The 17,767-nt window shown below is 41.8% G+C and overlaps 1 protein-coding gene across 7 annotated transcripts in view; it reads right to left on the bottom strand.

The window, feature by feature from the left end:
- Nucleotides 1-13,772, bottom strand: part of LOC108708145 (Fanconi anemia group E protein) — a 98,129-nt gene extending 84,357 nt beyond the window's left edge. For 2 of the 7 annotated variants that reach the window (XM_041582025.1, XM_041582030.1), the window contains exons 1-2: nt 10,630-10,911; nt 3,263-3,465 (exon numbers count right to left, since the gene is read on the bottom strand). In XM_041582025.1, coding sequence (XP_041437959.1) covers nt 3,263-3,459 — 197 coding nt within the window. In that variant the 5' untranslated portion in view covers nt 3,460-3,465; nt 10,630-10,911. Of the gene's footprint in view, nt 1-3,262; nt 3,466-10,629; nt 10,913-11,291; nt 11,348-13,259 lie in introns of those variants that run through there. The other 5 variants (XM_041582026.1, XM_041582027.1, XR_005965387.1 and 2 more) reach the window with 5 other exon arrangements.
- Between the last annotated feature and the right edge of the window lie 3,995 nt (nt 13,773-17,767).

Genomic DNA, 17,767 nt, shown 5'->3' with positions numbered 1-17,767 from the left:
AATTCAACGTTCATCCAAATAAGATACATAGGAGCAATATTCATTTAGACCCTTAGGGGAAACGGTATTAAGTTTCTTAATCCAGAATGTTTCTTTTTGCAATAATAGGCGGCAACGGTCGCCTCCTCTTCTTGGAATGGGGATGGTGTCTATACCCATAAAACGGAAAGTTGGGGGACCATGACCCTTTTCTAAGTAATGTTTATATAGGGGAATGTCAGTGTGTCCTTTTTCAAAGGCTGCCCTCAAAGATGACCTGTGATTTCCCATACGTTCTCGGATGGTGTTTTGGGTTTTGCCTACATATGTTAATCCGCATAGACATATTATGATATAAACTACATGTGTGGTAGTACATGTTATGCGGTGTCTGATTTCTATCTGTCTGCCTGTGTGTGGGTGATAGAAGTATTTACCTGTGATCATGTTCCTACAAGTTGTGCAGCCTGCACACTTGTAGCATCCATTCTTGAGTGGTGCCAAACGTAAGGGTGACACATTATAGCATTTTAGAGGGTCTGTTGGCATCAAAATATCTTTAAGATTCTTCCCTCTTTTGAATCCCCACATTGGTTTCTGTTTTAAGGTGTTTGGTAAATTACTATCACTAGCTAGAATCGACCAGTTTTTATTAATAATATTTTTAATAACAGGTGTAGCTGAATTGTACTGAGTAGTGATTACCATTCTTTTTGGTCTATTTTGTGTTTCCAATATGTCTCTGGGCATATAATTCAGGGCTTTATTCATTGCTCGATTCAGGGTTGTATAACTGTAACCCCTCTCTAGGAATCGATCGTATGTTTCTTGTAACTGTTTGTTACGGCAATCCCTGTTTGAATTATTGCGGATAACCCTCAAAAATTGGGAGAAAGGGACGCTATCTTTGGTTGAGGGTGGATGGAAGCTATTATAGTGTAAAATAGTATTTCGATCCGTTTTTTTACGATGCAATTTATAGCCCAATCCACCTTCTTCCATTAAGATAGAAACGTCCAAAAATTCTATGGCCTTGTCACCGATTGAGAGGGTGAATCGTACCGGTGTGTCCAGACTATTCAAGTCTGCCACCATGTTTTCCAAGGAGGGCTGATCACACTGCCATAGAATAAAAATATCATCGATATAGCGATAATAACTAATAATATTCGATTGATATTTAGGCATTATGTATCTATTTTCGTATAGGGACATATAACAATTAGCATAAGCGGGTGCCATGGCAGCACCCATGGCTGTACCCTCTTTTTGTAGATAAAAATGGTTTTCGAAACGAAAATAGTTATATTTTAAGGTCAATTCTAGTAGGTCACATAAAAATTCTATGGGAGGGCCCTCATATTCCTCAGATGTCTCTAGCACTGTTCTTACCGCCTCCACTCCATCATGATGGGGAATGATGGTATACAGGCTACTGACGTCTAGTGTGGCCAGAATAAGATTTTGCTGAGTAAATTTGATTTTGTTAATAAAGGATAAAAATTGAGGAGTATCCTTTAAATAAAATGGTAACCTTTGTACAGGCTTCTGAAGAAAACATGGTGGCAGACTTGAATAGTCTGGACACACCGGTACGATTCACCCTCTCAATCGGTGACAAGGCCATAGAATTTTTGGACGTTTCTATCTTAATGGAAGAAGGTGGATTGGGCTATAAATTGCATCGTAAAAAAACGGATCGAAATACTATTTTACACTATAATAACTTCCATCCACCCTCAACCAAAGATAGCGTCCCTTTCTCCCAATTTTTGAGGGTTATCCGCAATAATTCAAACAGGGATTGCCGTAACAAACAGTTACAAGAAACATACGATTGATTCATAGAGAGGGGTTACAGTTATACAACCCTGAATCGAGCAATGAATAAAGCCCTGAATTATATGCCCAGAGACATATCGGAAACACAAAATAGACCAAAAAGAATGGTAATCACTACTCAGTACAATTCAGCTACAACTGTTATTAAAAATATTATTAATAAAAACTGGTCGATTCTAGCTAGTGATAGTAATTTACCAAACACCTTAAAACAGAAACCAATGTGGGGATTCAAAAGAGGGAAGAATCTTAAAGATATTTTGATGCCAACAGACCCTCTAAAATGCTATAATGTGTCACCCTTACGTTTGGCACCACTCAAGAATGGATGCTACAAGTGTGCAGGCTGCACAACTTGTAGGAACATGATCACAGGTAAATACTTCTATCACCCACACACAGGCAGACAGATAGAAATCAGACACCGCATAACATGTACTACCACACATGTAGTTTATATCATAATATGTCCATGCGGATTAACATATGTAGGCAAAACCCAAAACACCATCCGAGAACGTATGGGAAATCACAGGTCATCTTTGAGGGCAGCCTTTGAAAAAGGACACACTGACATTCCCCTATATAAACATTACTTAGAAAAGGGTCATGGTCCCCCAACTTTCAGTTTTATGGGTATAGACACCATCCCCATTCCAAGAAGAGGAGGAGACCGTTGCCGCCTATTATTGCAAAAAGAAACATTCTGGATTAAGAAACTTAATACCGTTTCCCCTAAGGGTCTAAATGAATATTGCTCCTATGTATCTTATTTGGATGAACGTTGAATTTGTTTTTAAACTAAAATACTAATTTTTATACATTTTGGGATATTTTTATGTTTTTACCCCTAGGTGGCAGCACTGATCACCGTCCCAGTGAGGATTATGGGACTTGTTGGCTTGAAAATGGACACTTTCTGGTAGGGGTGGCTTAAGGGGGAGGTGCATATGTGTGACTATAAATGTGTGGGATAAACCAGTTGTATGTATCTTGATAAAGGCCCCATTGAGGGTCGAAACGTCGATCTAAATAAAACTTAAATTCTTACCTTCAGACAAGAGTCCCTTGCGTGCAACAGCTTTCTCTCTACAGATTTTATATATACATATTCTGTTGGCACCAGGGCATTATTCTCCTTTGAAGTGTGTGCAACAGTCTTACAATCTGTATGTATATATATATATATATATATATATATATATATATATATATATATATATATATATATATATATATATATATATATATATATATATATAATATATATATATATATATATATATATATATAATATATATATATAAATATATATAAAAGACACCATTTAGGTCATAATGGGACCCTTTAAATGCTTTGCAACATCTGCAAATAATTTAATCAGTGGTCTAAATTTCTATCCGCCAGTGAACATCACTTCACTCTAATTATATTGTCTTACAAAGTTAGTTTTCCATCTGACTCTTCAGAGCTGGGTTTTTCTGTGCACAGCATCTCCATAATTTTTTTCCAAAAGAATGGTCCCTGGAAACTCTGCAAACCACTGAGAGCAGTGATAGACTCTAGAGGCCCAGAATCAAGTACCCGCAAAAACCGTTGGAAGTCTTCTTCCCAGTTTGATGCTGGAGTGCATTCCATTTAGTGCTGTAAAAAAAGCACACGTTTCACATTAGCATTTTTATAAAAATAAAAAAAGGTTTGATGGAAGTAGCAAAGGTAGTTTTTTTTTTTGGTCAGTGGTATTTTTTATTTAAATAAACACATTACATAACATTCTTATTTAATTAATAGTAGTAAAGCTCAACATCAAAGTTTTACTCCCCTCCCACACACATTGTGTAAATAAAAATTAAACAGACAAGTGTTTACTACCTGCCAAAAAAAACCTATTTAACACTTGGCTGTTTCTACTTCCAATACTGCTAAATCCAAGCTTCTGGCAGGTTGATAACCTGTGATCTTACTCGTCTTACCTGCCAGGCAGCATCCGTCCCTTACTGCCCACAATCAACCAAGAGTTTGCAGTTCCCAAAAGATCTGCACACCAGAATTAAATATTGGCTAGTTACAAAATATTGGATTACAATTACCAAATTTTTCTGGATCAACCTGCTCTTTGATTCTTTCCTGTCATTACATATATTTAAAAATTGAGCCAATGTTGTGTGTTATACATGAGTTATTTTGGCAGTATTACAACAATTCAAACTTCCTGACACATACAATTTACCTTTATGTTTCTTCTGTGACTTACCAGTCTTTAAATAGTAGTCGCTGACCACATCTAATAAGATGTAAGACTACACGTGTATTATTGCTACTGTTTATTACTTAGCTTTCTGTTTCAAGCCTCTCCTATTCATATTCTAGTTTCTTATTCTTTTTTTTAGACTTATTTCAACTATATACTGTTATTTTTGGATGGTATTGCAGATCGGATTGTTATTCTGGTGTGGTATTTGCTTCACTCTCGTCCAACACACATCATTAAGATGTGCACCCTTTATATAATATATATTACAGTATTAAAGGAAAACAATACCCCCAAATGAACACTTAAGCAACAGATAATATGATAACTTTAACTGTAACAGGAAGAAGAGTTGAAGCAAAAGACAGAACTCTGTCTGTTAATTGGCTCATGTGACCTAACAAGTATGGTTTGTTGGTATGTTTGTGTCCACAGTGAATTGTACGATCCCAGGGGCAGCCCTTATTTTTTAAAATGGCAATTTCTTATTTATGATTACCCAATGGCACATACTACTAGAAAAATATATTATTATGAATATGGTTTATTTAAATTAAGCAGTGTTTTACATATAAGCGGTTTTATGCAATCTCTTTTTATAGAGACCTACTTTGTTTAGGGGTATAGTGTGCTTTTAAGTGCATAGCACACTGTTTACCATCACAATTCTGTAAGGGACACAGAATGTGTGTGTGTGTGTGTGTATGTATATATATATATATATATATATATATATATATATATATATATATATATATATATATATATATATATATATATATATATATGTGTGTGTATATATATATATATATGTGTATATATATATATATATATATATATATATGTGTGTATATATATATGTGTATATATATATATATATATATATATATATATATATTGTAACAAAGCAGCTGGGTTAGTTATAGATGGGCGATATGTTTCTCCCAGGGTGTTATATAAAACAAAACAAGGAAAAATAAACCCTTGCACCAGAGCGCTGGCTAAACACAGTTGGCAGCCTAACTACAGTTGGGTGGCTTGCCCAACTGTGTTTAGCCAGCGCTCTGGTGCAAGGGTTTATTTAGAATACCAGAAGCTCGTAGAGAGGTTGTTAATAGGGTGGTAAAAAAAATGCTGGAGCTTGATGTGATTGAGGAATCCCAAAGCGAATGGTGTAGTCCCATTGTCCTTGTCCCAAAACCCAATGGGGAAATTCGATTTTGCAATGACTATCGCAAGTTAAACGCTGTATCTAAATTTGATGCTTATCCCATGCCCAGGGTTGATGAGCTGGTAGAGCGGTTAGGGAAAGCAAGGTACCTCACAACTATTGATCTGACAAAAGGTTATTGGCAGGTTCCTCTTACGAAACAAGCAAAAGAGAAAACTGCATTTTCCACCCCCGAGGGGCTGTTCCAGTATAAAGTGTTACCTTTTGGCTTACATGGGGCTCCTGCAACTTTTCAAAGAATGATAGACCGAATCCTAAAGCCACATGGTAGGTATGCTGCTGCTTACCTTGATGACATAGTCATTCACAGCACAGATTGGGAATCCCACCTACCAAAAGTTCAAGCCGTTCTAGATTCAGTTAGGAAAGCTGGCTTAACGGCCAATCCAAAAAAATTTACTATTGGGCTTGAGGAAGCCAAATACTTGGGATTTTCCATAGAAAGGGGTCTAGTTAAACCACAAATCACAAAGGTGGAATCTATTCAGAGCTGGCCACGACCTTCCACTAAGAAACAAGTTAGGACCTTTCTGGGCTTAACAAGCTACTACAGAAGGTTCATACCTGATTTTGCTACTATTGCCAGTCCTTTAACTGACCTAACTAAAGCAAAAGCTCCTGTAATAGTGCGGTGGTCAGCAGAAGCTGAAGAAGCCCTCTGTGCACATCCAGTCTTGGTGGCGCCTGATTTCACAAAGCGATTTATCGTGCAAACAGATGCCTCGGATGTTGGCTTAGGGGCGGTTCTGTCACAAGAAGTGAATGGGGAGGAGCACCCAGTGAACTATTTGAGTAGAAAACTTAGTTCCCAGGAGAGGAACTATTCAATTGTGGAGAAAGAATGCTTAGCCATAAAATGGGCTCTGGAATCGTTGAGATATTATCTCTTGGGCAGACAGTTCAGGCTTATTACAGATCATGCCCCACTTACATGGATGAGCCAGAACAAAGACAAAAATGCAAGGGTTACCAGATGGTTTCTGAGCTTGCAGCCGTACAGTTTCACTGTGGAACACCGGGCTGGAATAAAACAAGGCAATGCTGATGAAGGTTATACTCTTTAATGTCCATGGTCGCTCACCCCTCTAGGTCTGAGCTGGGGGGGAGGATGTGTAACAAAGCAGCTGGGTTAGTTATAGATGGGCGATATGTTTCTCCCAGGGTGTTATATAATACAACACCCTGGAACATGGATTAATTAATACAGACCAAAGCTGCAAGGTAATTGCTGCAGCTAAAGTACCTGACTGACCTTGGGAGGAGGGACCCCTCCCACCTGAGAGTGAGAGAGAGAGAGAGAGCAGAAGCTGCACTGCACAAGGAAGGTACTGATTACCAAACTTTTGTGTTATATTTTGATTCTTTTGTTTTAAGTTGGTGTTGGGCAAGCCACCCAACTGTAGTTAGGCTGCCAACTGTGTTTAGCCAGCGCTCTGGTGCAAGGGTTTATTTTTCCTTGTTTTGTTTTGCTTGTTACTAAAGACTGTGTAACAGAATAAACTGCAGGCACTTGCCTTTAAGAGGAGCGACTACTGTGACTGTTTTTACCCTAAAAGACTGTGGAAAGCGGCCCCAAGACACTGACCCAGGTACCCCTACAGGTCTAGTTGTCACAATATACATATATATATATATATATATACATACACACACATATAGTCACTATGGCGTCTGTATACAACATCAAAATATATATACTTATTGTAGCTTGGAGTTGTGGACCATAACTTGATTAATATCTTAATCAAAACCCCAACCTGAATTACTCTTTTTAAAGGAAAAAATCAGTGTGAAAATAAAAACTGTGTAAATATATAGGCTGTGCAAAATAAAAAATGTTTATAATACAGTTAATTAGCCAAAATTTAATGTATAAAGGCTGGATTGACTGGATGTCGAATATAATAGCCAGAACACTACTTCCTGCTTTTCAGCTCTATAACTCTGAGCCAGTCAGCAACTTGAAGGGGGGCCACATGGTACATATCTGTTCAGTGAGTAGGGATGTAGCGAACGGCGGAAAAAATGTTCGCGAACATATTCGCGAACTTGCGACAAAACATGCGAATAGTTCGCGAACGTCGCGAACCCCATAGACTTCAATGGGAAGGCGAATTTTAAAAGCTAGAAAAGACATTTCTGGCCAGAAAAATGATTTTAAAGTTGTTTAAAGGGTGCAACGACCTGGACAGTGGCATGCCAGAGGGGGATCAAGGGCAAAAATGTATCTGAAAAATCCATTGTTGACACAGCGCTGCGTTTTGTGCTGTAAAGGGCAGAAATCACACTACGTCACTCAGGTGATGTTTCTGGACACGGAATGTGAAAAAGCTCACACAGCTAGGTGGCACTTGGTTAAAGACTGGGCAAATAATGCCTGCAAGGTCAACGTATACACTACAGCCGTTGGATACGGAATATATTATTGCTGCTTGAAAAACGTCACTCGGGTGGTGTTTCTGGAGACGGTATTATTATTGATATTTAGACAGCTAGGTGGCAGTTGTTTGAAGAACAGATGCAGATGAGAGATCAGCAGCAGGACAGCTGCCCACAGCAGCTACATACAGAGCACTGCAGTAGAAGGTAGATTACTAGCCAGCAAAGCTACCTAACCTAAAATGTCCCTCAAATCCCTGCAGAGTTCTATCCCTACAATACAGAGCAGTATCAAGTAGATTACTAGCCAGCAAAGTTACTAGCAACTGTCCCTCAAATCACTAACAGCTCTCTCCCTACACTAGCTCTTCCAAGCACACACAGGCAGAATGAAAAAACGCTGCAGGGCTTCAGTTTATATATGGAAGGGGAGTGGTCCAGGGGGTGTGGGGGTGGTCCAGGAGGGAGAGCTTCCTGATTGGCTGCCATGTATCTGCTGGTCTGGGGTGAGAGGGCAAAAATAAGCGCCAGCTAAGGCGAACCCAAATTGGCGAACGTCGCGCGACGTTCGCGAACATTCGCCGAACGCGAATAGTCGATGTTCGCGCGAATTAGTTCGCGGGCGAACAGTCCGCGACATCCCTATCAGTGAGTTTGCAATTGATCCTCAGCATTCAGCTCAGATTCAAAAGCAACATATATGAACTACAGTATGTGCCCCCCTTCAAGTCTCTGATTGGTTACTGCCTGGTAACCAGTCAGTGTAAACCAAGAGAGCTGAAAAGCAGGAAGTAGTGTTCTGACTGATATGTTAGACATCCAATCACTGCAGCCTTTATACATTACATTTTTGCCTAACTAACTATATGTAACAGGTGGATGGGTCAGGTTCTTCCTAAAACTTCCCTTGGGTTACTATCCATTGGTTTCGGTACCCGGGCAAAGGGTCCAACTCCCAGCAACTCCTGGTAGGCACAATATAATTAGACTCTTTATCCTCAAGTGGGGCCCTCGCTTATGGTATGGAGGAAGGGATTACCACACTGGTATAAGCACACACAGTACTCACTCTTGATCAAATAAACTTTGGGCGCCAGTGATTCTTTAAAACAGCAGAACATTTATTGAACTGGTGGTACACTTCATGTAGCAAGTAGCAGCAGCAGGTCATTTACACAAATGTATTACTCACGGATACTGTCTGATCCTTTGTTAGTCAGCTTTGTGAATTGAGCCGCCTTTCCTGCCTTTGGTGCACATTACCCATTGAAGGCAACCTCACTTTTGGTTTTACACTCCAAGGATCTCTCTATCCCTGAGCCTAACCACTTGAGTCCCTAACCTGGCGTCAATGTCACCGCAAGGTGCTAACCCTTCACTAACTCCTCGTTGGAGCCTTAGCTGCTCACTAACTTTCCTGAACTGATCTGTCACTCCTATAGTGACTTATTACAGTTTCTGATCTGACACTCGCTTCACCTATACGGAGGCCTACCTCTACCTCCAGGCCTAAGCAGCAACACCCCACTTCCAATGGGTGCACTGAACAGAGGCAGAACACATGGCAACATCCCTTTTTATAACCTCTGGGGAACTACTCCCCCTCCCCTATAGCCTAGCTGGCTAACACTTTCACTGGGGCATGAGAAACCTTTACCCTTTTCTATAGTGACATCTACTGGCCAAGTCACTGAACTGGCAGCAGAATACATTAACATTAGTGATGTGCGCACCCGACCCTAACGCGCCCTGCTAATAACTGCACCCGCTTCCGAGGGAAGACCCACGCCTACGATGACGTCACAAAAGGGGCGGGTGAGCAGATGCGACACTATAAAACCGGAAGACGGATGCTGGCATTTGAAGGTGGCGGGCGGGGAGAGCAGGAGAAGAGCTCAACCCGCACCCGCTCACGAGGAGCACTGCAAGGTCGACCCAAACCCGCCGGTCCTGCGGGTATCGGGTCCGCCCGCACATCACTAGTTCACATAGGAAAAATTAAACCAAAGAACATAAAGGTTAGCAGAGGGGTGTCCAAACTGCGGCCCGCAATCCATTTTTAATTGGCCTGCAGCAAATTCCTGACTGTGAAATGAATATGCGGCAGCAGGGAAGTAAGTCACGGAGTCCACCTTTAGTTTCTGGGAGGGAGGGAGGGAGGGAGGGAGGGGGGAGCTGGCAGCTCAGAAGGAGAGGAGCTTTTTTTTCATGCTTGGTTTCTGGGAGGGAGGGGGAGTTACAGAAGCTGAGTGTCTAACGGAGAAAAAATGAACAGTTGAAATAAAAGTTACAAGACTACAGAGGCTGGATGCAGCAGGGGTGGGTGGGGGCTGGCTATGGGGGCAGAAGGAGCTCAGTGCAGTAGGGCACTAACATACTATAGTGGCTTCACATTTCATTTTGCCTGGATCTAGCAGCCCAACAGCTTCATGAATCAAAGAATGTCAGACTAAATGGTCAGCCCCCACACATTTTCACCTCACCAAATCTGGCCCTCATTGTAAAAAGTTTGGACACCCCTGGGTTAGCAAAACTTTTACCCTCCTACATACTGTATATTATAAACATTTTTTTTTTTTGCACAGCCTATCCATTTACCCAGTTTTTATTTTTACACTGAACAATTCCTTTTAAGATTTTTGTAAAGTTTACGAGGTACATGTATTTGTTTAGCAGCAGTGTTCATGTAACAGGGACTTTGTTCACAATTTAATTTAAAGGAGAAGCGAAATGCATGCACCAATTGCTGAAAACTAGTACAGTGATCCTTGTACGTCTTCAAGAATTTCATTCTTTTTACGTTTTTTTAATGGTCATTTCATATGCCAGAAAATGTATTAAGATTGGATCAGTAACATTTATACTTAAGTGCACTAAAATAATATTTATTCAGGTTGGGGTTTTGTAAAATCGCACTATCTATACAAATAACACTCCGTATACACACCTCGTTTAACGCCTGGCTAACGAACACAGCACTGCTCCGTCCCTTTCATATTCTGCTTCCCTGCGTCTCTCGTAGCTTCTGGAAGTTAACACAGAGTGATCTGTGTGCTTAAAGGGAAAAACCTCAAACAGAAAAACTGTATGCTTAATAAGGATGGATAGGGACTACAGCGTGTATAGGAAAAGACAGACATGAATTAGATAGCTATGCGGAACTACCGGCTGAAATTGAAAGGGCTATAACACTAAAACAGGAACAGGATGGAAGCTACAGAGCATGTAAGCAGATGGTAAAACACCCATTGGCCAAATAGCTATAGGGGTTGGGCGAGAAGGTGCGATATTAGGGATCATCTGCAAATTTTATAACTTTTGAGCTCCAGAAAAGCACTGGCAGTATAGGGATATGTTGTAAATTTATAGAATTTGCAGATAATGCCTAACTTCGCTGATTCTCACCCAGCCTATAAGTAAATTCCTCTTCCTTACACGCTCTTTCTGCCTTTTTTCCCTCCCTCGTAAGTAGAACACATGAGAGGCAAAACAGTGATGTGTACTTTAGTCAGGAACATGGGCATCCACAGAGGGGGGCAAGAGGGGCAGTGCCCCCCCTGGGACTGTGCACATAAGTTTCCACCTGTTTGTGCATTGGCCCCAGCTTACTGTGGTTTCTGTCGAGATCCCTCGAAGATTTTTCTTCTGTGCAGCAGAGTTTTCTTTTAGCTCCTTCCCTAGCTGCTCGCTCCCCCCTCCCTTGTCATGGTGCTGCCGGATCGTATTACTTCAGCTGTGACAGAGAGAGAGAGAGCAGCCAGGGAGCATCTGATTGGCCAGTAGCACAGATTGCAGCGTGGGAGAAAACGAAGGAAGGAAAGCCCTATCTATTGCAATCTGCAGCCTTGTACTTGTGAGTTCTGGGGGTATTTATACAATTACTTGCCCCTGTGCCATCTGTTTGTGAGTTCTGGGGGTATTTATACATGTACTTGCCCCTGTGCCATCTGTTTGTGAGTTCTGGGGGTATTTATACATGTACTTGCCCCTGTGCCATCTGTTTGTGAGTTCTGGGGGTATTTATACATGTACTTGCCCCTGTGCCATCTGTTTGTGAGTTCTGGGGGTATTTATACATGTACTTGCCCCTGTGCCATCTGTTTGTGAGTTCTGGGGGTATTTATGCATGTACTTGCCACTGTATCATCTGTTTGTGAGTTCTGGGGGTATTTATACATGAACTTGCCACTTTGCCATCTTTGTGTGAACTAGGGTTGCCACTTGTCAGACAACCGGTATTTTGAAGGGTTGCCCGGGTCAAAACTTCCTGGATGGTTTTTCAAATTAGGGAAACTGTGCAGGATTCCCTTGATTGACCCGGCGATCGGCTGATCGCCGTGGCATAGCTCCACCCCCTGATGGCAGTGACACACCCACCTATCTCACAGGCCCGCCCACAGATGCCTCCTTGCCCCACCCTGGAAAATTTTCTGCGGACACCCATGGTCAGGAAACAAGTTGTGTCTGTTGTGTGCAGATGATTTCAATAGATATGTTGTAAATTGGGTGCACTGAACAGAGGCAGAACACATGGCAACATCCCTTTTTATAACCTCTGGGGAACTACTCCCTCTCCCCTATAGCCTAGCTGGCTAACACTTTCACTGGGGCATGAGAAACCTTTACCCTTTTCTATAGTGACATCTACTGGCCAAGTCACTGAACTGGCAGCAGAATACATTAACATTAGTGATGTGCGCACCCGACCCTAACGCGCCCTGCTAATAACCGCACCCGCTTCCGAGGGAAGACCCACGCCTACGATGACGTCACAAAAGGGGCGGGTGAGCAGACGCAACACTATAAAACCGGAAGACGGATGCTGGCATTTGAAGGTGGCGGGCGGGGAGAGCAGGAGAAGAGCTCAACCCGCACCCGCTCACGAGGAGCACTGCAAGGTCGACCCAAACCCGCCGGTCCTGCGGGTATCGGGTCCGCCCGCACATCACTAGTTCACATAGGAAGAATGAAACCAAAGAACATAAAGGTTAGCAGAGGGGTGTCCAAACTGCGGCCCGCAATCCATTTTTAATTGGCCCGCAGCAAATTCCTGACTGTGAAATGAATATGCGGCAGCAGGGAAGTAAGTCACGGAGTCCACCTTTAGTTTCTGGGAGGGAGGGGGGAGCTGGCAGCTCAGAAGGAGAGGAGCTTTTTTTTCATGCTTGGTTTCTGGGAGGGAGGGGGAGTTACAGAAGGTGAGTGTCTAACGGAGAAAAAATGAACAGTTGAAATAAAAGTTACAAGACTACAGAGGCTGGATGCAGCAGGGGTGGGTGGGGGCTGGCTATGGGGGCAGAAGGAGCTCATTGCAGTAGGGCACTAACATACTATAGTGGCTTCACATTTCATTTTGCCTGGATCTAGCAGCCCAACAGCTTCATGAATCAAAGAATGTCAGACTAAATGGTCAGCCCCCCACACATTTTCACCTCACCAAAATACATTTCATATGCCAGAAAATGTATTAAGATTGGATCAGTAACATTTATACGTAAGTGCACTAAAATAATATTTATTCAGGTTGGGGTTTTGTAAAATCGCACTATCTATACAAATAACACTCCGTATACACACCTCGTTTAACGCCTGGCTAACGAACACAGCACTGCTCCGTCCCTTTCATATTCTGCTTCCCTGCGTCTCTCGTAGCTTCTGGAAGTTAACACAGAGTGATCTGTGTGCTTAAAGGGAAAAACCTCAAACAGAAAAACTGTATGCTTAATAAGGATGGATAGGGACTACAGCGTGTATAGGAAAAGACAGACATGAATTAGATAGCTATGCGGAACTACCGGCTGAAATTGAAAGGGCTATAACACTAAAACAGGAACAGGATGGAAGCTACAGAGCATGTAAGCAAATGGTAAAACACCCATTGGCCAAATAGCTATAGGGGTTGGGCGAGAAGGTGCGATATTAGGGATCATCTGCAAATTTTATAACTTTTGAGCTCCAGAAAAGCACTGGCAGTATAGGGATATGTTGTAAATTTATAGAATTTGCAGATAATGCCTAACTTCGCTGATTCTCACCCAGCCTATAAGTAAATTCCTCTTCCTTACACGCTCTTTCTGCCTTTTTTCCCTCCCTCGTAAGTAGAACACATGAGAGGCAAAACAGTGATGTGTACTTTAGTCAGGAAACAAGTTGTGTCTGTTGTGTGCAGATGATTTCAATAGATATGTGTCTTTATAGTGTGATGTACATAGACATCAATCATAGTGCCTATTTACAGGGTGTGGAAAGTTATGGTATCTGTAGAAACCCTAAGATATAGATTAAATTGATAAATGTAATCGTTGCCATGCCTTTTTATACAAGGATATTCATGTATACTGTTATAATACACAAAAGCCATGAATATCCTGTAAATTATATCCTTATAAACGGTGAGTTCTGATGTCATCAGTTATAAACGGTGAGTTCTGATGTCATTTCTGTCACATGGTTCATTGAAATTTGTGTATTATAATAAATAAAGTACCCCCAGTTGTAAAATATGAGGATATTAGAAGTTACCTCGGAGTTCCATGACCTGTATAAAAACACTCGGCCTTCGGCCTCGTGTTTTTATATGGTCATGAAACTCCTCGGTAACTTATAATATCCCTATATTTTACAAGAGGGGGTACTTTATTCACTATATATTTAAACCAGGCCTTGTTGACTTATACAGGGATACAGCATTGTGTTGGTACACTTTGGTATATACCAATACAGGGTGCACAAAGTGAAGTTATTACTATACTCAAGTGTGACTTATACATGATGTGAGTCTGGTTAGAGTGAAGCAAATACCATACTAGTGATAATCTTAAAGGGATACTGTCATGGGAAAAATAATTTTTTCAAAATGAATCAGTCAATAGTGCTGCTCCAGCAGAATTCTGCACTGAAATCCATTTCTCAAAAGGGCAAACAGATTTTTTTATATTCAATTTTGAAATCTGACATGGGGCTAGACATATTGTCAATTTCCCAGCTGCCCCAAGTCATGTGACTTGTGCTCTGATAAACTTCGATCACTCTTTACTGCTGTACTGCAAGTTGGAGTGATATCACCCCCCTCCCTTTTCGCCCCCAGCAGCCAAACTAAAGAACAATGGGAAGGTAACCCGATAACAGCTCCCTAACACAAGATAACAGCTGCTTGGTAGATCTAAGAACAACACTCAATAGTAAAAACCCATGTCCCACTAAGACACATTCAGTTACATTGAGAAGGAAAAACAGCAGCCTGCCAGAAAGCATTTCTCTCCTAAAGTGCAGGCACAAGTCACATGACCAGGGGCAGCTGGGAAATTGACAAAATGTCTAGCCCCATGTCAGATTTCAAAATTGAATATAAAAAAATCTGTTTGCTCTTTTGAGAAATGGATTTCAGTGCAGAATTCTGCTGGAGTAGCACTATTAACTGATTCATTTTGAAAACAAATTTTGTTCCCATGACAGTATCCCTTTAAAGTATATTAAAATAGCAGATCTCAAAATAATGAAAATATAAACCACGTAGATGACTCAAATATATGTAAGGATGAGGAAATATTCAAGAGCAGGTTGATATAGCTGCTTTGCACAAAACATAAGGTGAGAGTTTCAAGGAGCAGGGGACATAGCCTATTAAATTGTGGGCAGTTAGAGTTGCCTGGCAGGTGAGAAGGATTATCTCACAGGCTATGGACCTGTCAGAAACATAGATGTAGCTTGTTCAAAAGTAGAAGGAGCCAAGCATAGAGTGACATCCTTTTTGGCAGGTAGCAAACATTCATATTTATCATGTCTACATTTTATCGCTCATTTGCCTGTGTTTGCAAGGAGGAACAATCCTTGTACAATAGATACAGTATAATGAAACTTAGTGGCAGAATAGAGAGCTGTCAACCCCCCTATTCTTTTGGAATTACCTGATTTTCGCTTCTCTCCTCTACGCAGACTTTATATACCAATACCTGAATGAAATACAGATCTTAAGATTACAATAGCCTTAGCCTTAGACATTATGCTTATTCAAAAAAAAAAATCATCCAAGCCACTCAATAGAATTTGCCATCACAATATTATCCCAGGGCATTCAATATAAAAATCAAAGAAGTCTGTGAGAAATGGAAAATAACACAATTGATTTATATCACTTATAGAAAACGTTTTAGACTCCATGCTTCATTTAGACCTTGCGGGCCAGAGAATTTAATTTTATAATCCAATTTGTCTCCCTCTGTAACATTTTTTGTTTAAAATAGCCCCTGTACAAACTGGACAGGATTTATAGTGGATGGCAGATATGTATCCCCTGTTTTTAGGTTCTGAGCCATCCATTTAAGAATGTTCCCGTTAAGAAACACCAGAGGGTTAACCAGCCAGAAGGTGGGCTGGACAGCCAAGTGGTGTTTAAGGGAGTCAGCAGCAGGTGTGCAGGGTGTGAGAGAAGGAGCTGCACAGGAGGGCTGGGCTGTTGGGTTGGAATGGCTGTATTTTCAGAGACCTGTGGGGCCTGATACCTTGGGGTACTGAAAACTTAAAAACACTGAAGTAAGCTATTTTGTTTATTGCTGGACTTTATGTTGCTGAATGAAGCTGTTTTCTATCTGTTACATTTTGACTGCTGCTGGAAGCTCTTTGTGTTCAAAATAAACGGACTGTTTTTCTTTTCACCTTGGAGTGGCCTGCATTTATGCTAACAATCCCACTGTGATCCCCCCCAAACTTCACAACTGGTGCTCGGATGTGGGCAGGCACTACCAAAGAAAAAAAAAAGAAAACATTTTTTTTTTTCTGAAAACTGACATTTAAAGAGATAGTAACCTATATTTGCTAAAGATGGAGGAACTGCTGCAGCAAATGTCTCGCACTACAGTTCAGCTTCAGCAGAGTATGGTCGTGCAGCAACAGGCTACAGAGGCCCAGCAAAGAATGCAGCAGCAGGCTATAGAGGCCCAGCAAAACACTACCGCTCAACTTCAGCAGAGCATGGTCGTGCAGCAACAGGCTACAGAGGCCCAGCAAAAGAGACTGGAGGCTCAAGCACTGGCTTTGCGAGAGTCTGTAAATTTACAAGCAACTGCCTTACAAGAGGCTACAATTACTCAAGCCAAGGTGTTGGCTGAGGCTGTCCAGCAGTTTGCTCCTGGACGGGAGTCCATTGCTATGGCCCAGGGGAACCCGGTAATCACCCGGGCAAGTCATTTTCTCCAAAAACTGAGTCCCACGGATGATGTAGAGGCCTTTCTTACCACCTTTGCAGAGCGAGAAGGGTGGCCCCGAGATAAATGGGCCGGCTTAATAGCTCCATTTCTGTCTGGCAATCCACAAAAGGCGTTTTATGATCTTAACCCAGATGATGCCATGAATGATGATCGGCTAAAAGCAGAGATCCTGGCCCGCCTAGGGGTAACCACTGCAGTAAGAGCTCAGAGGGTACACAAGTGGAAATTTCAAACTAAACTATCGCTTAGATCACAGATGCATGACCTTATCCATTTGGTTACCAAGTGGCTGCAACCCGAGGATCTGAATGGACCCCAAATTGTGGAGCGGGTTGTGACAGATCGTTATCTTCGGTCCCTCCCTGTTGACCTGCAGCATTGGGTGAATCATGGGGACCCCAAAACCGCGGATCAGCTGGTTGAAATGGTTGAGAGGTACACGGCTACCGAGGAACTACTTGCTCCCACCGGTCACCGACCGTTCACCAGCTCACGTCTAGAGAAATCTACGCCAGCTTGGAAAAGTTCCCAGCAGAGTCCTAGGCTCAGTGTGTAAGAAAGTGGATACATGTCACCCCCTGCCCAACAAGGGGTACCCACAGATACCTCTTCACCCTGGAAGGGGGGGAACGTGCAATGTTGGAGGTGTCAAACCTGGGGCCACACTAGAGCACAATGCCCATTGAAGGAGGAGCCCATGGAATGTGGGGCTCTCCAGCAACTGTACTGTTATACCCACAAAGTTTGCACTGCATGCCCTGACTCAGTTGAGGGGCAGTTTGAGTGTACTGTCTACATTAATCAGGTTCTAGTCAAGGCTCTTTTGGATTCGGGGAGCATGGTGACCCTGGTATTGGACAGTGTTATTGGAGAATTTGA

The sequence above is a fragment of the Xenopus laevis genome, chromosome 2L (assembly GCF_017654675.1).
Source record: "Xenopus laevis strain J_2021 chromosome 2L, Xenopus_laevis_v10.1, whole genome shotgun sequence".
Classification (NCBI taxonomy): domain Eukaryota; kingdom Metazoa; phylum Chordata; class Amphibia; order Anura; family Pipidae; genus Xenopus; species Xenopus laevis.
Note: the sequence above shows the minus strand (reverse complement) of the source record. Positions and strands in the feature narration are given on the sequence as shown.